The 27,368-nt window shown below is 40.5% G+C and overlaps 1 protein-coding gene across 1 annotated transcript in view; it reads right to left on the bottom strand.

The window, feature by feature from the left end:
* Nucleotides 1-27,047, bottom strand: part of LOC125880698 (mothers against decapentaplegic homolog 3) — a 39,708-nt gene extending 12,661 nt beyond the window's left edge. The window contains exon 1 of the mRNA XM_049563406.1: nt 26,345-27,047. Coding sequence (XP_049419363.1) covers nt 26,345-26,547 — 203 coding nt within the window. The 5' untranslated portion in view covers nt 26,548-27,047. The remainder of the gene's footprint in view (nt 1-26,344) is intronic.
* Nucleotides 27,048-27,368: the final 321 nt, after the last annotated feature.

The raw sequence follows: 27,368 nt of genomic DNA, 5'->3' as shown, positions 1-27,368 counted from the left end.
AAAGGTTTGTCAGTCATCTGTAACCTTCTGTTTGAAATACTGACTCATGTGACTTTAAACATTTTCAATCGTAAACAAAAAAGTTTTATTGTTTGGTATTTTGATTATTTCTTGGCCCCATATGCATAACATGTCTGCCATTTAACTATTTACTTGGGTTTTTACTTGAAATATTGACTTGATATTATGTGGAATATTTGAATGTTTACTTAAAATTTCATAATTTGAATAATAGTATTTAATTATATTGCCACGTCTTCATTTATAGATATGTGATCTTCTCTCTTCTTCACGGTTATGATGAATTACCAGTCCAGATATGAGACTCTGACAAGTTATTGTGTGATCTGTCCTCCCTATCACCTTTGTGCACTTAGTACAATGAAAATCTAATTTTGTTTTGCCATAAAAAAATAGTTATTTTTAATACATCTCTTATCTTAGATTGTTTGCCTCATTTTAAGGATGTTTTGAACAGTTTTCGATGTGGTTATTGACTCAGGTGTTTCGGATTTGGCACTGATTTCTGACTGGCTGTTGCAGCCTGTGGCTTTGGTATAAACACGGGTATTTTCAAATTGTAAAGTGATACCTGACCAGGGTTCATGTCCAAAATGTAATAATAATAATAATAATAATATCAAGAAGAAGAAGAAAAAGAAAAAGATGAAGATGTAGAGGAAGAATTCACACATCAGACACTAGGTGTGGTACAGTATTTACTATTGTTGCTGTCAGGTCTCCTACACTGCCTCCTACTAATGAGGATCCCAGCTGTGTGTGCACTGGATATGAGGTGATGTCTAATTATAAACAACCGGTAATGAGATTTCAGTAAGTAAAACAGGATTTTCATTGTGTTGTGTAACATCTGCACTCATCTGACATACAGTACTGCTGGCAGAATGATGATTTCTGCTGCCATACAGTAATGCACATTGTCATAATGGGGATGCAGCCTGTAATCTCAGACCACAATGACCCAAAAACACACTCATCATCTTATGCAAGAGGCAACGACCACATATGCCCCCACCATCTCTCTGTCTCCCCCACTCACTCTCACACACAAATACAGAGTAAGGGTCAAAAGCGTACGCTAAAGCCCTTTAGAAGGACAAATGTCAGTTGCCACATAAAAACAAGGCTGTATACTGTTCAGCTACTGAAAACTCAGCAGTGCCTCATCTGGGTCAGCCATTGTACATCCAGAAAGCAGATAATGGTGTTTTAATTTTTCATGGCAAAGGCTTTCATTCACTGCCTCTGTACTTTAAAAGGGGCTCGAGAGTGTGTGTCAGGGGGGAGGGTGTCTTGAATTTGTAAATGGTGTCTGAGTACTTTATGTGCACACAAGCATACAGGAGCATACAGTAGAAGAGGCAGACTATCAGGGGAGGAAAGCTGAAAACACATTCACGCCTGAAAGTGAGAGCTGGTGTGTAAATGTACAGCTGACTGGCACCACAAATCTGCATCCAACAGCCTGATAAGAGACCAAATCCTGCAAAAATAAGTTGATATAATTTAGAAGAATTGTTCTGGACCTTACAAACCTTAAATGATGTGCTTCCCCATGTGATGAAAGTCACATGACCATAGAAACACAATGACAGTAGAATTGATTTTTATGTGTATCGTTGCCTTTGCAACCGTTGTGTGACCATTTTGGACAAAGGTGCAAAGGCCTTTAGTCTGCTACGTCTTCAAATAAATATGACTTCATGTTGTGTCAATAACGTTTGCACACCGAGTCTGAAACGTTTGATTTACTGCATTTGTCGCATCTATCAGAAGCCTTTAGAGATGATTGACCAAGAATCAGTGAAGAACATGACAGCGGGACACAGGTGCAACAAGACAGAGGAACAGGGCGCACTGAATCATTTCATAACCCAGATGGATCACTTTCAATAGGTCAAATAGTAATACTCAGGTGGATGATGATGACGAGGAGGAGGATGTGGACTACACATGAAAGACGGGGAGGAAGTGGTGACAGCCAGAGAGGTAAAGCCAGTGGAAAGAGGCAAAGGAGGAAATGTGTCTTTTAATTTGTCAAGTATTGCAAATTTTCACAACATATAGAACAATAAAAAACATTGGTATGAGCGTGCAAGGTTTCTCTGTGTAATGATTTTTTTCGGATGACGGATTAAAAAAACGCATCCGGGAAAAAAAAAATCGGACTCAGTGTGCAAAGGCTTGACTTCTGTATGAACAAACCGACTTTCGGCAAGTTGCAAACTCACTGAGGTGAGATTTTGAAGTAACAACCAAATCGGCAGCAGAGTAGTGGGCTAAATTTTCAAATAAACAACAAGCTTATTTTTAAATATTACCGAAAATGTTTTTACCTGTTTCTTTTGCTGCCATTAATTGCATGTTTGTTGAAAGAGTGATGTTAAGTTACTCTAGCTGCCTTCCATAAAGAGCCACAGCCCAGTGGACAGCTGAACAGTGGCTATTTTCACAGCGACTCAATGATTTAAGGGTTCATTTCATCCAAACCTGGGCTGACGACTGTTGGAACAATGGACTAACTAACTAGATGACTAGCAAGTCTACTTATGATGGTTTTGGTGAGTTTTGTTTTGTTTCTGTCAAGTTTGAATGAGATGTTTTTTTATGACGAGTTGACAAAGCAATTAAGCGGAGTTCTCAAACTAGCAACAATCACCATTTACTGTTTTACTAGTCAAACGACCACAGCAAACACTAAAATGTCCTTTCTATTCATTCCATTTCTATGCACGTAACATAACAAGAGGTTAAGAGGGGATCCTGTTATAGACAGCTAATGATTAAAAGCTATAATCTAACTGCCTACGTTTTTCACAATTTGTAAAAAAAAAAAACAGCCACTTCTTGGGGTTTTACACTTTAGTGGTAGAGTAGCCACTATTAGAGAAGTGAAAGTTGACGGCAGAGCTGTCCACAGCCATCAAATGCTATTATGTCCAATCAACAATACATAAAACAGCAGGTTTTTCCTTCATAAATGTCACAACAAAAGCAGAAATGATGTCTCGCTCTTTGTACAATCTGTTTAGTTCAGGCTGTTTTGTACTGTTTCTATTAAAGCTTGTCCTTAGTAAGAAGTCATTTATCAGAGTGAGCCAAAGCAACATCATGCAGGATATCACTGCTGACACATCAAAAAGGGAAGTGAGCAACACAACAACACAAAAAAATAATATTTCTGTCACATCACAGCTAAGAACATAACAATGTAATGCCGCTAGGGATGTCTCAATGTTAACACAGTGTCTGATCAAAGACCTCCCAGACTCCAGGCTTTTAAACTAAGGACAAACAACAGTGCTCGGCCCACTACTCTGCTTTTGAACTCAGTGTTGAGAGAAAACATTCAACAAGACTGAGAGATTTGGCTGCTCCCACAAGTACAGTCTGTAGACAAATAAACAAAAACACCTTGGGCTGTTATGCAACCAAGTACAGCACCTTGCAATAAATACAATCTTTGTAAAGCTAATAGTGTTAATCTTTTTTGAGTTGTTTTATAGCTTTTCACATTTTGTCAAATGTCTTTCACTTAATGTCTGTGAGGGTCTACTTGTGATCACTGTTCCTCTTTTCTATTGCAGTTTTCCTGTGTTTGGCCTCTATTGCCATGATGTATTGGTGCTGTTTCCCTTTACCACATCGCATGATTTTTTTTAAAAGCTGTGACTGATGCAACAGCAATTCAGTCCATGATGTACCTCTGTAAGTCGCCTCAAAACTCACTAAAAAGATGCGTCACACTGGCATTAAAGTAGCTGACTCGGTTTACCAAGGGTTGAACAGAATAAAGGAACTATAAAGACAGTTAGTAGCTTTGAAGCAACTAAATCACAGTTAGGCAAACAAACGCAGCTACAAAGTGAATCATGGGAAATTGTCCAAAATGTCATGATGACACAAGGCAAACACATGTAAAATGCATTTGCAAAGAGGAACAGTGATCACGAGAAGACTCACAACACTGAGATGTTTCTCAACACAACTGTGTGATCAGAAAAGACAAAAGAGATATACAATCTTCAAAGAGGTATTATTTAATGCAGGGTTATTGTGCTTTTACTCCTTTACTTGTTTGAAGCAGAACAAGTAAAAAAAGAAAAAGAAAAACTCCCTCTCCACTGTAGATGTGTTAAATGGTCAGCCAGGGCTGATCTGATGTCAGTGGTATGTGTGTTAGGTCCCTGTTGCTGAGTGGGTGTTTGGTGGGGCTTGACTCAGCGTGGGCTGAGGCTGTGGTGGCATTACTAGCTACTTGGTGTCCTATAATACTTAGTGTCCTTCTCTTGGTAAAGCCCCTTCCAGTCAGTGTTTTCACTTAAAGAGTTACAGTAAAAGTATGATATGAGTCACACTAATAAGTTCAATAGCTGAAATGCAGATGTGCAGTACAGCATAGCAGAGGATCTACACCCAACCAGAAACAATGAATATGAGTTTATGCAACAGCAAACGACCAACAGCACCAGCGCTCAGGCTGACAGCAATGCTGGGAGTCAAATCAAGTCAAGTTCATTTATATTCATGCAGCACAAGGTCTCAGCTTGATGTACAGATCATGCACAAAAGCAGAAGTTGACAAATGAGCCAAAATTATCCAAGAAGACAAGAAAAAGGTTTCACTAAAACTTTGGGAATGTAAAGAAATGGAAGAAACACAGGGAGAGGTCGATGTCAAGTTGAACTCTGAACTGCTCAGTGAAACACAGCAACAGCCCACCACATGTTAACTAGTAATACCTAGTGTGAGGATGTTGAGGATTAGAATCTCGAGCCTCCTGACTGACCTCACATTTAGGACGCATTTACACTGGCGCTTTTTGGTCCGCTTTAACGAACGCTGGTCCACTTCCACGGATAGTTTGGTTCGTTTGGAGTGGTGTGTACGCTCATTCGAACTCTAGTGCGGACCAAATGAACGCACTCAGGTCTGCTTGAAAACTGGTGCGGTTTGCTTACAGTGGGAGATGCAAACAGACTATCCAGCGAACCAAAGAGAGGAAGTGAACCAAAGAGAGGAAGTGACATAGAGCGCAGCGCATTTTGGGTTTAAAAAAATAAATAAAATTTAAAAAAAAAAAAAAAAAAAAAAAGCCAACAGCACGAACCAAGAGAAGCCATTTTTAAACTGTTTAGCGAGAGGATGGCGCCATGCAGATTTAATCGGTTGACGGATCAGTGTCTCATCAAGGTAAAGAAACTACAACAGCAACATATTAAGGTCCATGACTGAAAGGGGTGGATTTCCATTTTCGGTCCTGGCCAGTCGATGAGCTGGATTTTCTTCTTCCTCATGCATTTTTTCTTCCTGACCAGTGGTCATTTCGGGCCCAAACGAGCTGCTGTCGGAACTGCGAGACATTGTCCAGGCAGTTTGGTCCGCTTTACCAATTGAACCGAACCAATTGAAGGTGTGAAATTACTATTACTACTACGGACTATACTAACGTGAATGCGCCCTTCAAGATGTTTAAGACGTTTAAGACACCGATGACGTCAGCACGCTGGCTGACTCTGTCGTCTGTGGACACTACCCATAGGAAAATTGTAATAGAACTAGCGCTGGCTCCAAGCGGCAGTGATGTGATTGGATTCAATTCCGTGTACTTCCGTACTTCCTCGACCAACGGCTGATTAGCTTTGCCTTACACCCGCCTACACTGGAATTGCTGTTCCCCAAATTGCTGTCCGTAGTACAACAGAAAAGGAAGTGTTCAGTACATCACAAGAAGAGATTAAAATGATTCAGGTATATTGCAGAGCTGCAACGTCCACAAGATTGGAGAAATTAAGGATTTACAGCTGGATATTCCCATCCATTTCTATTACAAAACGAAAGACGAATGTCCCTAGACTCCCATTCCGAAGTAAGGGAGGCTGGTCACGCGAGACTAGGCCGAAAGTAGGGAGGTATGAGGTATAGAAGTGGCCAATGCCCCCTCACTTTACACTTGTTTCCTTGGCTCACATTTGTTTTAAGTCACAGATCACTGTATTACAGCTAGAGTGATCCCATTGCAACATGGCCTCCAGTCTATTTCTGTGACAGGAACCTTGACACATCCTATGTCGGAACTGTCTTGATGTGATTTGTAGTTTGTTCCTGGGAGTTAAGGTCATCTGTGATGTTTTCTTGAAAAGAAACTTTTGTTTATATCAGTGTTTCTAACCAGAACAGGTGTACATCCAAACATGTTGAGAGCATTTCCTTTCATAAGACATGCATGTTGGATACATGCAATACAAACAGAACAGGGAATCATTCGTAAAACCATTTCTCCATAGCACTACTTAAAGTTAAGTGGTATACACGACAGTATTCACAGATTATTTCACTTTTTGCTCTTGTGCGGTAGTTTTATTTAATGTAATTGTTTATCTCCAAGAAGAAAAACAGCAACACTTAAAGCACTGTGCACATGAAACACATGGACAGGCCCAAACACACACCATACCCTCCTCAATCTGAATGACTCACTGTAATGAAGAAATTTATGACGACAAGTTTATTGAGACTTGAATGGGAAAAACACAGTAAAAACCACTCCTGCACCACCATCAAGCCTCAGCCTGCTGTTTAGAGGAAGAGTGAGCAGCACCGTCTAAACAGGCAACTCCAGATCCTGCAAACACTTGAAAATGATTTGGACCTCAGAGTTCTTCAACTATGTAAGGGAGGGGGGCAAAAAGGGGGGAAGACTATGACCCCAAATTCCCTGCTGGTTGGACATGTGTGGGATCTGAAGGCTTCCAAGAATCCAGGCCAGCAGTTTTCAACTTACAGCTCCTCCCTACAGCACCAGAAACTGATCAACACAGACTTTACTTACAGATAAATTTACACTGAACAATTAAGATGGACACTGATGAATAAGATTAGGTTCTTTTTGTAATGCTTAAGATTTATTTTGTGTGTACAATTGGTTTTGGGTGCCTCAAATTTGACTTTCAAAAAAGCAAAGAGTAGCTCAAAACTTTGAAATTGATAATGTACGATTTGAGGCTGGAGAAGCCTTTAGGACTTTAGCATGTGTTGCCAGATGACTGTATTCAGAGTATTCAGTAGTATACTGCGTGATACTGGATAAGGTCTGCAATTAACAATTATTTTAATTAATAATCACTCTGGTTTTCTTTATTATGTCAAAAACTGTCAAGGGTACCCATCACAGTTTCCCAACATCCTATGTGACATCTTCAAATGTCTTGTTTTGTCCTTTAAATGGTCTAAAACCTGAAGATCAAGTCTATATAAATGTGTATAAAAACAGAGTGTCATGTCTCGGTTTAGTATCTGTTTATGTTTCATGTTCTGCATTTCCTGTTTTATTTTGAAGATCACTCACCCCTGTCTCTGTTTCAGGTTTGTGTCCTGTCCCTTCCCCCCGTCATGTGCGCACCAGCCCCTGATTGTGTCTCCCCACACGTGTCTCCAATCACTCCCCATTACCTCTTGTATTTTACCTCTTGTCTCACTCTGTCTCGTCGCCAGTTCGTTGAATTTCATGTCACGTTCCAGCATTGTTCCTGTCTTGCTCTCTAGTTTTTTTGATCCTGTTTGTTTATCGACCTTGCCTTTTGCCTCTCGTTTTTGGATACCTCTGCCTCGTCTGACTGCCCTCCTGTGTACTGTACCCGGTCTGTTATTAAACAACGTTTTTTGGGAAACCCTCGTCTTAGAGTCTTGCATTTGGGTCCTGTCTCTGGTTTTGTTCATGACACAGAGAAAAGGAACAAATTCTTACTTTGGAGAAGCTGGTGACAGCAAATTACTGACATTTTTACTATTACTTACTTTAGTTTTATTTTCCATTGATCAACAAAAAACTGTGCCAAGTATTTTACATCTCACAAAACTTATATTCACACACACATTTGATTGTGACTTTACTTCCACTTTTTAAACAACAATTGTCACAGTCCAACTACGTGATGATCACAATGATTTGAAGTTGAAAATACAAAGCTAGTACTGGGTCTGCGACTAAGCATTATTTTCATCATCAACTGACATGCCAGTCATGTTCTCAATTAATTGATAAATCTTTTGGTCGATAAAATGCCGACTGAAATTTCTTAATGTTGTCAGATTGCTCCTTTTGTCAGACCAAAACAAAAAGATATTTCATTTAGTGTCACATAAAACAAATACAGCGGCAAATATTCACTATTCAGAGGCCAGAACGTGGGGATGTTGTAAAATGAGGTCAACAGATTAATCGATTATTTATCAAAATAACTGACGACTGTTAATCGATGAGCAAAAAACAAAAATCCCACATAAAGTTTACCAAAGGTTTCAAAAAGTTGACTTGATGACTCAGAATAAAAAATGAATTTAAATATCTGAACAAACTTCCCTCCACTTTTCTGCCCTGCACTGCATTTCTATTTCCTTCTCTAGACACATGTAAGGCTAGTTGAAACGTGCCTGCGTCATCTAGTTCATCTTGATTCCCTTTCAGATTGAGGACAAGAGCCGAAGCGTTGACGTTACTCTATCAAGGGACAGTCAGAGTGAAATTGATGTTCAAAAAGGAAAGCAACAAATTGGTATAGATTTTTTGCCGCGGGGGAAATTGTGTCAACATCATTGTGTTTCATGACCCATAGCGGAGGCTGAACCTGACCTTTACGCACAACCAGCTCTGTTTGTGTGATAGTAGGAAGTGCTATCTGTGCGTACACACACGTACACACTCAAAGGTATGATGGAGTGAGATATGAGTACTTCAAAGGGATTCACACATTTAGTAATCATCTGTGTAAAGGATGTGTTTGAATGGAAAATAAGGTCACACAGATGTCAGTAACTTGAGGACTAGATGCAAAAATTTTACGTGTGAGTGTTTGTCTGACTCGAAAAACAGACTCAGACAGAGCAGATTGAGCTTCACTGAGCTGCGGAGGGAGGGGGGCAAAACAAACACTCTGAGGCTTGCCCAGTTACGCTCAGAGACACAAACATATACACTGTGTGTGTTCAGACTGGCGATGGTCCCAGCAGTGCTGAACAAACACACGCACACACGCACACACACACATACACACACACACTCTCCCTGTGGGCTCAGACCTTTTGACATGAACTCTGTACAACTCTCTGCCAAGCTTCGAACTCAAATGAAAGTCTAAGCTCACTAAAAAGATGCCAGCAAACAGTGTAAGGAGCTGCATGCCTTTTAGAGTCTACTTTTTGTTTTCCAGTGTTCGTAGCTGCTGCTCTCATGTTTTATCTAAAAATCACAAGAAATGATTTGGACATTTCAGATGCCTGAAAGTGCATGTAAACATCAGGGTCTCTGATCACAATCTGTCCTATGAGAGCACAGAGGGGGGAGGACAAAGTGGATGATGGATAAAGAAAGGAGGGTGCTGCTGGACAATAGGGCTGGCAGACTGTCTCAGCAGTTCAGGGCAGCTCAGAGTGTCTGTGACGGGGCCCCTAAACCCCCTCCTTCCCTCTCCTCCGTCTGTCCCACTGTCCCACTATCCCGACTGCCCTGCCTCCGTCCCAGTACTGAGTGAGGGGTGAGGGTGGGGGCGCAGGGCTGAAATGGCCTTTGTGCCTTTCATAAAGTCTGTGGTCGGTCTGTCGAGACACGACCAACAGGGCTGCAGTCCAATGACATCTAGCAGAGAGCTGCTGTCTTCCAACAACAACACGTGAAGACGCAAATCATTCACTAATTCTGGAGAAGGGGCGGCAATAAAGTTCTGGTTTTGAAACTTGACACAGGGCTTGTTGGTGATTTGATTTTCCCTAAAAGTGCCTCATCTGCTTCTACTACGTTACATTAATAAATGTATTTTCAACCCATGATGAATCTGTTTTTGTGTGTCAGTTGTTACAGGTTAATCCCTTGTTGTGTCACTACTCAAAAAATCTGTAACCAAAGAATTACACAGAATTAATTACATTACATAATGACAAAAACAGTCACAGTTTCAGTTCTCTCTCTCTTTCTGCACGCTCATGTCTCATCTCTCCCATGAGATTTGGTTCTAGGGAAGTGGTTAAATGTTATTTAAAAAACATTAACACTGAATTAAAGCCCCTACTGGAAACACCTGTTCAGAAAAGCTGAGCAGCATCCACATTCAGCACTAGTGTCAGGAGTACGACCACAATCCAGATGTGCACTGACCCTTCAGTTCTGTCACTGACATGAGTTTAACCCGTGTCACTGTGTTATATAGACAAAAAACAGATATGCATTAAAATGATGCAAGGGACTGCGTTGGTCGGAGGGCGTTGTTTCAGATACTGGTGAGACAATCAAACAATCCAGGAAGGCCGGTTTACAAAAACAGACTCACGAGTTTTAAATCCCATCAGACGCCAAAATAGGGCTGGTCATCATGGTCATCATAATATCATTGTCGTATCATACATGTTGCCATTTTCTGGCTTTATTACAGTTAAGTGATAACATTTTCTGAGCTTATCAGACTGTTGTAGCTCTTTTATCATTCACCTTTACCCATTTAGTTATTATATCCACATTACTTATGATTATTTATCAAAAATCTCATTCTGCAAATATTTTTAAAAAGCACCCAAAGCCAACCCTACAATATCAGCAACTTCAATATGAAGAGATATTGTCATGGTTTTTGATTTTCTTTATACTACCAAGTCCTGAGCTAAAATCCTACACAGAGGTTTATAATAGTGTGAGACAGGATTTTATGAAGTTATTATGACAACAATAATTTCATTTCCAGGAAGTTATATTTGTTTTTGGCTAATCCAGGTAACTAAACACCTGAAAAGAAGGCACCCCATCCCGATGCAAAAATTCTGTTAACAAAATACTCAGTTTTTCTTGCAATATTACCAGAAACAGTAAAGGGATGACTAGAAGGGCACTCGGAGAGTACAGACCTTCGCCCAAGTCAAATGCCCTATCTCGCAATGTTAACAAAGTGAAAAAGAGTTTGTGTTTCTGTGATGACATTGCGATCTGCTCCAAGATGTAATAAGTTACTCCTTGGCCAATGCTACACTCTTCCACCAAGTTTTATGAAAATCAGACCACAAGATTTTCCATAATCCTGCTGATAAACAGTCAAACCAACAAACCAAACTGAAAACATAACCTTCTTGGAAGAGGTAACTATCTAAGTAGAAAAAGTACAGTACTCGCATCAGTCAACTCTACTTAAAACAGTACTGTCTCGTGGTTGTATTGCATTCTGGTCTGCTAAAGCCAAAAGTCAAGAGAAATTAAGAGAAATTAATCTCTTCTGCAAAACTGTGAGACTAAAAACATAAAGCTGGCCAATTATTCAATTAATTGATTAGTGGACTGGCACAAAATGATTTGGTTTTGATAATTTATCAATCATTTCAGTCATTACTCAGCAAAACTCCAAACATGTTCCGGTTCCAGATTCTCAATATATGCAGAGTTTTTTGTCTTAGGTTGTATCAAACTGATTAACTTTGAGGTTTTGGACAAAAACAAGATATCAAAAGATTAACTGAGAAAACAATTGAAAAATCAATCGATGATAAAAAAAATAGGGGGGGGGGGCAAATAAAAACTTGCTCTGGGTCTGTTTATCTACACATGGACAATTTCACAAACGTCTGATTGATAACAAAACATTCTTTCTTTCTTATTCAGATTTTTTGTTTCATACAAATATTTCATCATTGAAAGGCAGCAGTCATCAACTTGATCACAGAAAGAAAATGCTTAAAGTGCTCAAAGTCTTGGCTTGTGAGTTCATTCCAGCAGTGGTGTAACTCACACAGACGAACGTGTTCCACACACACACACCTCCCACTCTCTCTGGAAAACCCATCAAACTTCTCCTTTTCTTACAAAAGCAGGAGGGGGTGTGAAGGAAGAGAACCAAGAATAGAGTGTGAGAGAAAAGCAAGTCGGACTGTAACCCACAGGTGATATCATGGGGCTGGAGTGCGCTGGGACCAGTGAAGGATGTGAAATAAGAAACCAGCAGACAGATGACCGGCAAGGCTAGACGACAAATAACATAGTCTGGCCTCAAAAACGGGGACACAATAGAGGACTGGGAACTATTAGTTTTACTGCTAATAGTCAATGAGCTGAACAGCCTCTCTTTCTGAATCAAAATGATGAATGACTGAAAATATTCCAGATGCAAGTCATCAATTCATTTTTCCTAAAAAGTTTTTTTTTCCTACAGTAGGGCAGAGTGTAGGCAGGTCTACTAGTCCAGTGAAATGAATCTGTTCATTCTTTTAAACCAAATCCATCATCCTCCACCTGGATATGATATCCCACAAAGTGAAATTTCAACCATCAAAAAGAAACAATTTGCAGCATGTTTGAATACTGAGTGTGATTTGATAAACAACTGATAAACACTTGACAAATTGAAAATATTACATGGGACTCAGTGGCAAGAAACAACTGAGCTTCACTGACAACTTAAACTTAAGATTTAATACAGCTTTTGTTATTTAACATGGCATCTCCATGTTTGATAACTAATCATTCCTGTTACTTTTAGAGACTAGATTTAGATTAGTTTGTTCAGTAACTTTAGCTACAAAAGTTAACCTCGACATCAGTCCCACGACTTCCTTCAGTGGCTGACAGTGGGGTGAATATTTTTCTGAGCTGACGGGAAGAGATTTGAAATATAGGCCAGAAAAATAAGCTGTATGAGCTCAGATGTGGCTACAACTCAAAACTAAACAAACAAACAAAAAAGCTGTGGCAAGTGCTTACTGTCCAACTTACAAAACATGCTCCTTCAACATTCACACTGAGGATACTGAGAGAAAAGTACACTTCTGTTGAAATACCAGCAAAAATAAGGATTCCCATCCTTAACAAATCAAGCCCCGTTTCTACTAAGCAGTCCAGTTCAGTTCAGTTCAGTTCAGTACACATTTTTTCCGTTTCCATTGTGAAAAGGTGTGGATGGCACCAATAGAACCGTTCCTTTCCGTCACCATTTTTCGTCACCCCTCTGTTGGGGTACCTAGCACACTGCTCCAGTACTAAAAAGGTGGAGCTAGAGACACTGCAGTCTGTTAATTGGTCAATAGATTGCAGGGAGCTCAGGGAGCAAGAGTGACCTGAGTTGTGGCTGGTTTTGAAGCTTATGTAACCACTGTTCATACCGTGGCAAGCTTTACATACATTAGTAAACTTGGCGGCAACTTTTAAGGTGGAACGTTTACTTGAAATGTTACTCAATGCATGGGCTGATGACGTGACTCCACCAACACACCTCACATTTCAATATGACAACTTTTCCACTCCATTAGTTTTTATTCGCTCTCATGGATGACTTGCGATTTTAGAAATGAGTGGATCTTCAAGTGTTTAAAAACATATGTAAATTTCGACCACATTACGTGAAGTGCATATATTCTACTCCTCACTTGAGAAAAAAATAACCTTGCAGAGCCTTGTTCTGGTGCACTCCGGCAACACTACACTCCTGCTCTTGCCTGAGAAGGACTCAATGCACAAACAAATATCCCATATTCCCATCACGAGACTCTCATTCCAGCCTGTTCTTTTTTGTTCTGAAAATGTCTGCGTGCAACCCTGTTCTATGGACGACAAACAAGGTGCAGACTTCTCTCTGCATCATCGACGAAAAGGAAATACAGCAAGTGTTGGACGGAGCAGTGAGTGACAACATCTTCTCCCACGTTTAATACGTGGAAACACGAAACCAATCCAGGGTCTAGTTACATGTCCGTAGGAGTTACTTTTGGTTCCACAGGTACTATACTGAAAGTTTTTGGTGGAAACGGGGCTTTACCTTCTATGGACAAACATAAGAGTTTTTCTGAATTGATAGCAAGAGAGTAGAGAATATTTGTCATCCTTCTATCCATCTATCCATATTGTCAACTGATTATCTGATCAGTATTGTGGGGGCTGGAATCTGTGCATTAAATCAACTACAAGAACACTGAAGACGCTAAAAAACATTCAGATAGATTAACTTTATATCTATGGTATGCACATTGCTGACCACTGGATAACCAAAATATCACCTACTCATGATGTGTGCATCAGGGTTTTTTTTTTTTTTTTTTTTAATACCCACACCCACATTATGAGCCCCAATCTGCACTACACTTTAATCATCCAATAAGACTCAACAGGACCCACAACCTGCCATCTTTATGCATTATAATAGCAACAACTGTCAGGACTGAAACAGGACTGATGCAAAAGACTGATCTGTGACACTTCGACTGAGGACGTTAGTGTTGGAGTTTCAGTGGCGGTTTCAGAACCGTTACACCCCTACTTAACATAGGCAGAGATAGAAGAACTAAAGCAGACTTTAAATGCTGAAATTCAGATTTAAATCAGGAACTATCTGATCAAAAAACAAGTAAACAAGATTACGAATTGCACACCTGAACAGTGTACAAAGAGACAAACATATTCACACCTTACAAACAGTTTTGAGCCTCCAACTCATCACGTGTTTCTGAACTGTGTACGGAAATCAGAATACCCAGGGTTCCAAGCAGTCCAGGCAAATTAAGGCATTGTTAAATATCACTAGTACTTCACAACCTAAATGGTGGCATGTCACAAGAAAATTTAAGGATTAATATTTTGATAACAGGGTACATTACAACTAGGGCTGCAACTAACGATTATTTTCATTGTCGACTAATCTGTTGATTATTTCTTCGATTAGTCGACTAATCATTTTATCGAAAAATGTGTTAAAATGTTGAGAAATGTCGGTCTGTCTTTCCCAAACCCCCAAATTACGTGATCTACGTTTCATACTCACGCCAAAGAGTTTTAGTTCACTGTCATGGGAGAGTGTTTAAAGCTGCCAATATTTGAACGTACGAAGCTGCAATAAGAGTATTTTGGGGTACTTTTATAGTACTTTTCGATGAAAAATGACTCAAACTGATTAGTCGACTACTAAAATAGTCACCAATTATTTTGATAGTCGATTAGTCATCAATTAGTCGACTAATCGTTGCAGCCCTAATTACAACAGTAAAATTCTCTACAAATCGTGGCAGATGAGGTCCCTGACATCAAAATCTTGTGTTGCTATATTTGGTATCTTTGACAGTTAAGGGTCTGCATAGCTCTTTGGTGGACTTAAGTTTCGGGTTCTTCAACTCTGGCTGAAGTGGTGCTCTCATCTGTTTCTGACAACCTAATAGAATACATGACTACAGATGATTTTTGAGTCAGATCAGAGTCCCACAAGGATTCTTGTCTGTCTTTTTAAATGAGTCATGGGCCACTGTGCTATCTTTGACGATGGTCGCTATTTATCCCAAACAACATCCCACAACATCCTTTTACCAACCTTCTCAGCCATCTATTGCTCTCGTTCTGTGTTTTAAGATGTTTACTTGTACTTGTGGCTTAAATGTAATGCCCACCTCTCTTTTTAAACCACTGCTCCTTCACATCAAGTTGTTTTGCCACACACATCCAGCTGTAGTCCCAGAGCAACCCAGAGCAGCAGCAGCAGCAGTAGTGGTGGTGGTGGTGGCCAGTGGAGCACAAAGACCGACTTGTTGTCTGGTGAACGTGTCTGAGTACATATGTGTGTGTGTGTGTTTCTGCGCTGTGCACGTGCACTCCCCCGCAGATAGTGAGAAGGCCAAGTCGAGGCAGAGCTGTCTCTCTAACCCCCTCCACCCCTGGAGCAAGCCGAAAACCAAACAGCAGCCGACGCCCTCCTCAAGGCCCCGGCAGGCAGAGGGAGCATTCCTCTGAGCTGACTAACCACATACACACACACACACACACACACACACACACACACACACATACAGAGTTTCAACATGTACGATGACTTAAAATCCATTTGATATTAGTAAGCGGCCTGAATGCGGTAATCATATTTTCTGTTAGTACATAATGACTAAAACTACATGACAGTTCATGCAGTCCAATGTGATTCAGTGTGATTTCAATTAGCCTGTTAAAAAAAAACTGTTTCATCCCTCATCTTGTCTTTTTCTTATTAATAATGAGCTGCTACCCATTTAAACATCGCAAATATCAGAAATAATATATGTTATTGTGCATACTGGTATCATAATATCATCACTGTATGAAACAGTAAACAATTAAATTAAATTATTACCCAGCAGTAGCAGCTGGGTGAAGTCACTGAGCTTTGACTCATTCAGGTTTTTTTCAGGTTAATACTCTTTGGTTACAAGGTATACAACACAACACAGGTATTGTAGTCTTCAAACACACACACATACACACACACGGTGCAGCAGTATTCACTTTCTGTCAAGCAAATCAAACAATGACAGGAATCCTGAACCCAACTGTCAAGGGCAGCTTATTACCATCATTAGAGCAGCCAACCACACACAGACAGACAACACACATAAACTCTCTGTGACCTGTGTTGTATCGTGTCCCTGTCGAACAATGCTGTCTCGGATGACTCAGGTGTGATACTTGACATGAAAGCTAAGTGAATGAGAGGCAAAGAGGGAGAGATAGTGTGTGTGTGTGTGTGTGTGTGTGTGTGTGTGTGTGTGTGTGTGTGTTGGTGTAAAAAAGATATAGTAGACAGAAGCACAATAAAGATAAAGTTGTGAGAAAACAGCAAGGAGGGAATCAGCAAGGATCTCCCACATACTTAAATGTATTGATTCTTTAAGTGTCCATTAAAAATAGTTATTATATAGATACTGTGATCATTTTATGATTTCCAGTCAGACTTCATAAATATTGGACTTTGCAAAGGGTGCATCATGAGATAGGCAACGAGATAGGCAACGTACCTTGTTGGAGAATCTAATCTAGAGCTGCCCAACATTAATTTATTGGTCTATTGACAGAAAATTAATCAACAACTTTTTAATAATTTATGAAAGGCTATTCCTGCCAGTGTGATGAAAAAAAAAGATCCTGTAAGTCATTATCATCATTACTTTGAGGAAATTTGCCTTTATTTTGAGATACTAACTCATTTTTTTGAGATAAGTAAGTCATTATTCTGAGAGAGTTTGTCATTATAGTGACTTACAGATGGCTCTGCAAGATAAGCAAAAAAAAAAAAATCGCATTGTGATTGTTTTGACAGAGACTGTGATTGCAATATGAGTCACAAAGTGAAAATGGTAATTTTTACAATATAAAAATGATGACGATGTGATTTTTGCTTAGGTCTGTACCAAATGCGCATGTTCCCTTACATATGAAATATGATTTGTATGCACTGGCACCTCTGTAGGAACTAAATGCTTCTTCTATAATGACATATTGTACCTTTATGAAAAAAGTTGCAGCTCCTGCGATTTGGATATTGCACTTAGCCATGTTGTGATTTCAATAATATTTCCATTTAATTGAGCAGCCCTGCTTGCAGGATCTTTTTCACACTAGCACTAGTTTAAGTCGCTTTTTAATCAAAAATGACAAATTTGTTGGTGAAAGCTTGTCAAATGTGAGAATTAGCTGCTTTCCTGTGTCTTAACTTTATAGTTAATTGAAAATATTGGGGCATGATAAATAAATGAGACATTTTATGATGTTTTCTTATGTTTTATAGACCACACAAACAATTTATAGATTGTGAAAATAATGCCAGCCTTTAAAATAAAGCTTTGGTTCAACTTAAAAATTCACTCCAAATTTGTTTTCAAATCTGGACTTGACTTGGGCAGGTGTTGCTTAAAGGTAAATCTCTGTGGGTGTATCATCATCATGTCTATTTCCACTGACAAAAAAGCGACATTTGTTGTTGTTTGTGTCATCTACCAACTTCAACCACAGTAAGAAAACAATAGCATCCATCACACATGATGGCTAACAAATGATTCACGAGACGTCGTGGCAATATGAAAATCACTAGGAAGCACAAATAAACATTCCCACACAACTCAGACAAACAATACGCATTGATAAAAACAGGATACGCAGACCTCTGCTATGCCAAATGACAGGACGTGTAGGGCGGCTATGTGTACTGCACAGTGTGTATGTGCGGTATTCAAGCAGACCTGGTGTGCGTAAATATCTTCTTGACACAGTAGCTGCAGTGTCTGTGTGTCATTTAATGTGTGTCATCAAGACACACTCAGACACGCTTCTTTTGATGCTCAACTGCTGACTATCTGGAAAACACAACAACTCTATCTCAGCTATTAGCGTGTTTCTTTTTTTGCATGCCAACCACAGTAACCACAGTCTCCCTCTGATAAGCCTGAGAATCCAACACGCTGCCTCTTGCCAAATATTCTGTCTCCTTCTCTTCCTTCATCTAAACCTTTGGCTCTCTGGTGTACCTTTCTCTTTCCTATTATGAGCTCCTCAAACTTCTCCCCTCTGTTGTTTTCACTCTTTTTATACTATCTTATTCTGTCTATCATTTGTGTATCATCCTCCCTCATTAAATCACACCTCCGCCCTCCCCTGCAGCCCAGACACAACACTGGGAATCCCCAACTCCACTCCACATCCTTCTGTATTTCCCTTTATCTCTCACATACTGTCTCTCACTCTGTCACTTTCTCAGAGCTCGACACCACAGCATGAATCTGTATGAAATACAATTATATGATGTTAACATATTAACCTGTTAGTGCTGTGAAGAGGAAATAGCCATTTTTACACACAGAGATTGTGCTATAGGGCCGCAACAAAGCCCCTTCTTTATGCCGCCTTTGCATTTTTACACAGAATCAAACAACAACCGCAGCATGTCACTCCTGTGATATTACATAGATAGTATGCCGTCATTACAAAATCAAAGAGGTGTGACGGGTGTGACATTTACCACATTAGCCTCTAATGTGACACATAACTTATGTGTCAGCAGTGCTTTATAAACAATAGCAATGGCATAATTAACTCCTCTGCTCAGACGTTAAGGAGCTCACGGACCTCATTGTTTTCCCAATTTGCGGACATTTACAGCCACTGTTCTTCTTCTTTGAGTTAGCCACTAAATTCTCCTGCGGTGGGTCACAAGCAAAATACATCATCAAAACGTCACACCCGTGCCATCCACAATCCCGTTCTGCCAGCTTTCCCGTTTATACAGACAGAGGCAAGACAACTCTGTCCCCCCTTTCCACAACCGTACTTCTAAAAGAGAACTACGAGGCAGAATAACGGTGCAATATTCCCGCTTTGAACAGGCAGTGTCAAAGGGACTAATGGGATATGTGAGTTTTAGGAATGACGACAAACAGAACAGAATAAGTAAACAAGAGCACAAATCTTGACTCAAAATGGTGACCACATGTTTCTGTAATTAGAGGATTACCACAGGACCACTATGGGATTGCTAAAGTAAATCTATTGGTTTTGACTTCAAGCTGTTTCGGTCATAAATTGTGCTGTTCTGGATCACAGCGACACCTCTACATGGTTGTGGACACAGGTCTTATCCTGTGAATGGATAGGGGTCTCTCTGTTCTTCTCTTCTGCTTTGTAATGGATGCAGCTCTCTTCTTTTCAGTCCATATTCTTTTTTGTTTCATCCCATCTTTTATTTCTGTGCTTGGGATTCCTTCACTCCCTCCCTCCTGCCCTGACATGCAGCAGGGTGAATCAGACTGTCGTCTCGCTGCCAGGAGGGATGTGTGTGGACAAGACCAAAGCACTCCCCAGCACTGGCCAAAACCCAGACTAAGTAAAGGTAGGTAAGAATGAGGAATCCACTCCCCCAGGCTTTGTGAAAAGACATAACACACACATATATGCAACACACATCTTGAATAATTCTATTTAATTTCCCACCAGTGTTCCACCACTCAACTGCTGCTGGAATCCAACATTATTTTGCTGCTCTATAAGCTCCTATTAGATCCTTTCCCCCCTTTTTAACCACTGTGAGACATAGAACCTAAACTTTAATGTGTTTATCTTTCAGTTAAGGACTGTTTGTCTTTCCTATACAGTTCTGTTAAAAAGCTGTCTCTGTTCAAACATAACAGGACCGTTACAGATGGGTACACAATGTTCGTGTCATAATTGCCATTTGGCATGCAAGACTAGACAATTCAAGGATTTACTGAGAGACTGTACCTGTTAACTCATTTCAACGTCAGACTAATTTCCATTCATTGTTACATAAGTTGTAGTTTGTAAAAGTCTCTCTTCAGAATCAAATCCCCTTCAATGTGATGTTCATGATCAAGACCCTTGATCAAGAACTTGCATGGTGCATTTTTCACTTCATTTTTTCACTTTCCTTCATTTTTTTGACATTTTATAGGCTTAACCCTCAGAGATCCGCAGGACGCCAGCAATCTTGGCTGATATTAGCAAGTCAGTGGCAATTTTATGTGAAATTAGACAACCTAAGGCATTGACCAGTATCAACCATGTCATGCTAGCTTGTCGGAAAAGGGGCTAAATAATGCTTCAAAGTTCAAAAGGGTCCCTAGAGCTCTCACCTCAAGATATCGAAATGAAAATGGGTTCTATAGGTACCAAAGAGGCACAAGAGGCCATAGCTCAGTCAACAGTCCGCTTGGGAGCTGGAGGGTAGCTGATTCAAGTCCCTGTACGGACCAAAAGTATGGAGCATTAACTAATAGCTGGAGAGGTGCCAGTTCGCTTCCTGGGCACTGCTGAGGGGCTGTTGAGCAAGGCCCTGAACCCCCAACTGCTCGGGGTGCCCGTCCAAGGCAGCCCCCTCGCTCGGACATCTCTCCATTTAATGCATGTATGGGTCCTGTTTGTGCATGTGTGTGTATTTTGGGCCTGTGTGTATATGACAACAGTGTAAATCAAGATAAAAATATGCAGTTCTTAAAGAAATCTCCAAATGTCAAAAGCTTTTCATACCAAATCATAACATGGATTTTTCTATGGTGTTCCTCAAGGTCCTGAGCATTTTTTTGGACATTTTTATCAATTCTCGAGTGGTCTATAAAATGGCTTAATTTTGCACCAAAAATGGAGCCTGGAAATCCAGACCCAAATCTAGAAAGATTTAGGGTCTGGCCATGAGTAATGAAAATGGCCCATCTTGAAGGGCGGCACCAAGCTTGCATTTGTAAATATCACTGCTCACAATTGGATAACACTACGACCAATCAGAACAATACACAGGGTGATGTATATGCTTAGCTACCAGCGGAGCTAACTGGTAGATTAGACTCTTGCCGTATCCGGTCGGCAAAACAGCAAAAACGTCCTTCTTGCAAAGGAAAGATTCGAGCACCGTCTTCTGTTCCTCTTTTAGAGAAAAAGCCAAGTCTAACTCGTTCATTGTAGTGGCCAAAGCCGTTTCAAACAACTGGTGTTCATCCGTAGCCATCTTGCAATGTTTACTGACTGATTCCGGACTTTGTCGTCACAGCGCTGTCGTCACCTGTTTAGCTCGCCTCTGGCCCGCCTATATCAGATACACTGATGTGATTGGTGCAGCTCGGTTTCATGGGCATAGGTAATGAGCATCATTACTGATTGCCAGAGTGACTCGCTGAGCAAATTCAAATTGTGCTCTCGCGAGAACTCTGGATTTCCAGGGTACCAAAAATGTGTAACATATGGTATCAATCTGAATATTGCTTCAATGACTTATGAGACATAACTGAACATGTGAATGGCATACTTCTGTTATGTTCTTGAAAGTTAAGTATGTATAAGAACATACAAGATTATAAAATGATGTATAGGTATCACTTCTATGTGGCATATACTGTTAACCCTTCTATCTTCCTCGAAGGATTCCCCCATAAAAAGACAAAAATGGTCTATGGTGGGTTTCAGAGGGTGAACAATGACTTGAGTAATCAAAAAAATTATGAAAATAGCTGTTAGTTGCAGCCTTTCGGTACATACACAAAATGTTACATAATGCGACAGTGTAAAATTACAGGAAACAATACACGCCCGACAGAAGTTTTCACACAAGTCTGCTTTAACGGTCTGCCTGCTAATTACATCAGGCATGCTTGGTGTGGGTCGATGTTAATACTGCTATTCCTTCTTAAATCACAAAACTAAATACATATGGTTTTGCTACAGGTTTGCTTGTCAGTGTGAACTTGAGAAAATGTGTGTAGCCTGCGTCAGAAATGTATGCACTCAGACCTAATATTGTATCTTGAGGAAGTAACCAATATAGAAACTTGCAGTACACTATTGTTGCAGCGTAACTAACGGCAAGTGTAGAGTACATAACACTGGGAGTCACATAGATACATGTCTTACAGAAGGAACTTGGTAAATGCTTGACTGCTTAAAGAGTGAACCAACAAAATATACTGTGCGTAAATGTCCTCTAGAAGGACACAAATAAGACTTTCTGACAGCTTAGGACAACATCAAATTGCCTTCCAAAAAAGTTACAAATTACTATTGTAAAGACAAAAAAACATCCTGGTCTGACAAAAAATGACTTGGTTAGGATTAGGAAAAGGTCATGGTTTGGGTTAAAATAGTCTGAGTGGGCGGAAGTTCGCTGCAGAGATCAGCCTCTCATTGGGCGGAACGAGCCACCCGCTGAAGTCCCACCCTACCACCTCCGGTTGTGTAGTAGTTTTCAACCGTTTTCAACACGTCCTTTACTAACTTTTGCGGTGTTTGATCTTGCGGGGATGTAGCCATATTTCTGCCATGGTTCGCGTCCTGTAGGTGATATTTTTTTGGGCGTGTTACACCAAAACCTGTTTCCCCCCGGCAATATTTTTGCAAGTGCACCGTTGCTGTGGCACCGCCCAGAACGATTGTGATTGGTTGAAAGAAATACAAGCAGTCGGGGTGTTTTTTTCTTCAATCTCAAAGTGAGTCGGCCCAGCCAGACCTTTCTTTTCTTGAGAAAGGTCTGGTGAGTGAGACTAGGGTTAAAATAACTTTTTTGGTTTATGTTGGGGAAACACTGTGGTTTGGGTAAAATCCCTACTTCCTTAAGGTTACAGGAGCTTTATCGTCTTGGTTAAGGTCAAGGAACAATCATTGCTAAAAGAAACTAACACTGACTGCTGGTGTCGTCAATTGGGACAAAAGTCAAATTTTCAATGGCTACTGAGGGCTTTGGAAAATTTAGTTATGGGGCATTTGCATTTTAACCACATATTTACCAACACACAGGTATAACTGAAACAGACTTAGCTTCTGTTAATAAATGCACGATGTGGTAAAGTCATTTTTGTTAGTCATCCTTTCAAGTTCAAACAGTGCCGGCTACCGCACTTCACATCCATCATTGGAAACTAGTAGACTTTCAAGGCCTGACGCATTTTACACACTAGTGTTTGTGACTAACCCAAGTTTACAGCTCATAGGAAGAGAGGACTTTAAAAGGAGAAAGAGGGAGAAAAAGAGGGAGGGAGGGTAGGTCAACACCACAATGCCACAATTGCCCGTTGTTGAGTGACTAAGGCTTGAACTTGGACAGGAGCCTCAGCGTTCACTTTGCTTACTGCTCCTGAAAAAAAGTGAAAACAGCTCACTGTGAAAACCACAATGATCTGAAAGGCACGTAAAGCTGCAGCCCTGCCCGAGTGATAGGCACAACCTGATGTGCTGTTAAAAGGCCTTTGTTTCCTACTTCGAATTGGAATTTAAATCAAAGTGACTGTGACAAATGTTTTTTCATGGAATGCGGGCTTTATCTCCAGTGTAAACATATTGGGACATACACACACATCGCCCACATAAACCACCCACACACCGCCCACACCCAAAAATAACTGTGTCTGGACCAAACACACCAAGTTGTGATACCATGGCTTCTAACCAGAGACCGTCATGTTGTTTTAAATGTCATCTAGCTGACAGCTGACAGCTGGCTTTCCTAAATCTCCTAACCATCTAATTTTTTTTTACCACTTGGCAAGGTAGATCGAAGGACAAACTTACTGGAAGGAGCTACTTAAGACAAACCTATAAACAGCCTTAACTTTGTTTGACACAACTGGAAAACATAAGCCTTGAGATTTCAAAATCCACTTCTGGCACATGGCCTTTTAAGAGATGACATCTGAATCAGCTGTGATGAGTAAATTGCGTGTTTCCCCATTTTTCAGTACTGATAATCCTACCTAAAATTCCCTCAACAGATACTTGATCTGCTAATCCACCACCGGATGCAACTACTGACTCAATCAATGCGCATCGCCTGCTTCTTCAGGCACTCAGCATCACGGCAAACCGTCATCAAGAGGGGTAGCGATGCGCCTCATCAGGGAGTTCATATGTCAGAGAGATAGGAGCTGACCTCCTCATGGACAGGCCTAAACACGCAGGCAGCTGCTGTCAGTGAGCCAGAACGTAGGGGAATTAATAGAAACAGCAGCTCTCCAGGGACACTGTTAGCCCACACTGACAGCCAGCTCTGATCTGGGGTCATCTTAATGCACTCTCCCTCTTCCCCTCTGCATTAGTGGTGGGCAACATGAAACCTGGATCATGACAAACATTATTTAACTTTCCGGGTAGGCTTAACTTTGAACGCTGGCCCAGGCCTGTGCAAGCTGTGATATGCACACTTGTGGCAATAAAGAATGTGGGAGTGCCCTGCGCGGGGTTCAATTTTCATCTGACACACAGTATGCTATTAAATCTAAATTGCCCACACATGCTAGTGAGATTCTGTGGACACAAGCAAACCTTTGAGGCCTTTATTTGTTACTTACAACCTGCAAAAATAGAAGAGACGTAAAAATAGCTGCGAACATACACTCTGTTGCCAGTTTATTAGTTCAGAATCAGAAATACAATAGTAGTAATAATTACAATTAGTAATAGTTACAACTGACTGAAACTAATGAAGTCTAATATGACAACCCTGCAATACCAATACCTTACTTTCATTAAGGTTCCAATGTTTAGTTTTTGTTGAGACTATTATAAAGAGGCATTGATTCAACTTCATTGTCATTTAGGAGGCTGTCGATTGTGTGGCTGTTGAATTTCTTTGAACACTTTTTTTCCATTATTTATAATACAGTCAAAGGATTGTTTTCATTACCAATCCATCTGCCAATTATTTCCTTGATTTATCGACTTATTGTTAGGTCAAGATGCCTGAAAATTGTTATAAATGCCTTTTAAATACACAGTCCAAGGAGATGAACTCAAAAGTTTTGTGTCCAAAACCACAAGATATCTAGTTACGACCACATATGACAGAGTAAAACATCAAAACCTCTCAACTGAAAAGATGGAAAAAACAGATGTTCAATATTTTCACTTGAAAAATGACTCCAATAATTTATCGATTATCAAATGGACTATAATTATTGTCACTGCAGCTTCGCCCTCACTGATATACTGTATGTAAATTGTACAAAATTCTGCTGAGTGTGCAAAGAAAACTGACACTGAGTGTACATAATAGATGCTGTCCTTTTATCTCAAAATGCAATTTACATGTAGTGTGTTAGGATCTGCACTACACATGCCTACTGTAACTGCTGCAAATGTTCACTATACCTAGGGTATTCACATCTAGCCCTTACTGTTTGTTATGTCCATTTTACCACTACGTATTTCTACATCACTCTGCACTTTATTTCTGGTTAGATGCTACACTGCATTTTGTTGCTCAGACTTTTGTCAGACATCGTCTTTGTTTACAAACAACGCCTCACCAGCTCTTACCTGTAACAGCCTCTCATCAAGGCATGGAATTGAGTGCTTATTATTGAGCCTAATGCATAAAACTACAATAACTAATTTGTTGTTGAATGCAGGTGTTGATTGTTTATTTTAAATAACTTACTGATGGACAAATGGTTGTACAGATGCAATGAAAGGAGACACAGGAGCCCAGCTCCACAGACTCGCCTACGCACTAACACCCACAGCGATAGAAAGCGTCCCAGATTAAGGCCAAGTTATATAACTTGGACTCCATTTGTGCTTTTGCATTGCATGTGCGCTGCTGGCCACTCAATGCACTCACTATGTCCCCTCATTCAACAACATTATTTTAGCCAAATGTCAATTCGATGACAAGAAATTGCTGAAAATGTTTCAGGTCACTTAAACAAAGTGTACATATGATGGCATGGCAGCTAACTGACTGCGACGAGTTGCTAGCTTTCCTTATGGACCACTGTTAGCTCGTTAAGCATACTTACATAACTTATATTAGCCACCTGTGTAATCAACGTAAAGGAAAGCAGGGGTTTGAAATATTGACGCGAGGCAGGAAGTGGAAACTTATCAGTCAAGTGAGGATGCCATACATGTGTGTATATAGGTATAGGTGAACATGCTACATACAGTTAGCTAAACACTGGGATAACATTTGAGTTTTGTGTAGCAAAGCTGTAATTAAACGTCTGGACTGGAGTAGCCCCCCTCAGCTAGCTAGGATGCTGACTTCACGGTCACCATCAACACAGCGCTCCAACTCCCCTTACCTCGGTATAGTGATGCATTTTGTGTTGATATTCTGGGTGGTGATTGCTTTCTCCAGCTCGTCCAGCTGTCCTGTCTTCTTCAGCTTCTTCACTAGACTTTTCACCGCCTTTTCACACCATTTCTCCTCCTGGCCGTTCTGTTCTCCCTTCTTCCAGCCCAAAAGTCTTTTGACAATGGGGGGGGTGAAAGGCAAAATTGACATCTCGAGTTCAGTTTAAAGTCCTTCCAGTGTCGAGAAGTCCCGGCGGTTTGGACAAAACACGGGAACAAACTGCTCCTTAGACGGTCCAAACAGTGCAGATGAAGTTGTTAGTGAGCTAAAATATATATTATTGTTGTTTATTAGACGCCACACAGAAGCATCCCAGAGTTAAACCCTCCAGTTTAAGCGCACTCTGTCTGGCTCGAGCTCAGCGGTGAACTGTGCACCGGTAGTCTGTTGCGCTGTGGATTTAGTGCCACTCCGCCAGGGAAGCTAGTCCCGTCTGCACCTCTTCAAACCGGAGTTATTTTAAGTACAACCAACGCAAGTCGCACCTAAACTACGTCTTTAACTCCACCAAAGGCTCAAACATTGAAGCAAATGTACCTCACTAGTGTTTTCCCCACTTTGCTGCGTTAACCTCCGATCAGCAAAGTTTTGTTGAGTTCAGATTCATCCGCCGTGCTGGGTGCCCCCCGTCTAAAGTCTGCAAGAAGTCTGCATCAAATGCAAATGCAGGAGCTGCTGCTGAGAGTTACCATTCAGGCTGCAGACTGCACAGCAGACCTGCGAGAGGCCAGCCCGAGCAGCTGGCCAAATGTTCTGTCCTGATATTGCACAATCTCTGCCTTTTCCCTGCTATTGCTCCCTGATAAAAATGACGTGTGGCTGTGCCCTTAGTAAGCTGTCAGAATCACACACATGCACAGATACACAAATATGCTTTATTTTTTTCTTTATGAATCCTCTTGAAAACTCCCCAAAATGAAATCATCCATCTGTTTCAGTTTATCTACGTAACGTAATTGTAGTCCAAAGAA

This window comes from Epinephelus fuscoguttatus, linkage group LG2 (assembly GCF_011397635.1).
Source record: "Epinephelus fuscoguttatus linkage group LG2, E.fuscoguttatus.final_Chr_v1".
Classification (NCBI taxonomy): domain Eukaryota; kingdom Metazoa; phylum Chordata; class Actinopteri; order Perciformes; family Serranidae; genus Epinephelus; species Epinephelus fuscoguttatus.
The sequence above is the reverse complement of the archived record's forward strand: the minus strand, read 5'-3'. Positions and strand labels throughout refer to the sequence as shown.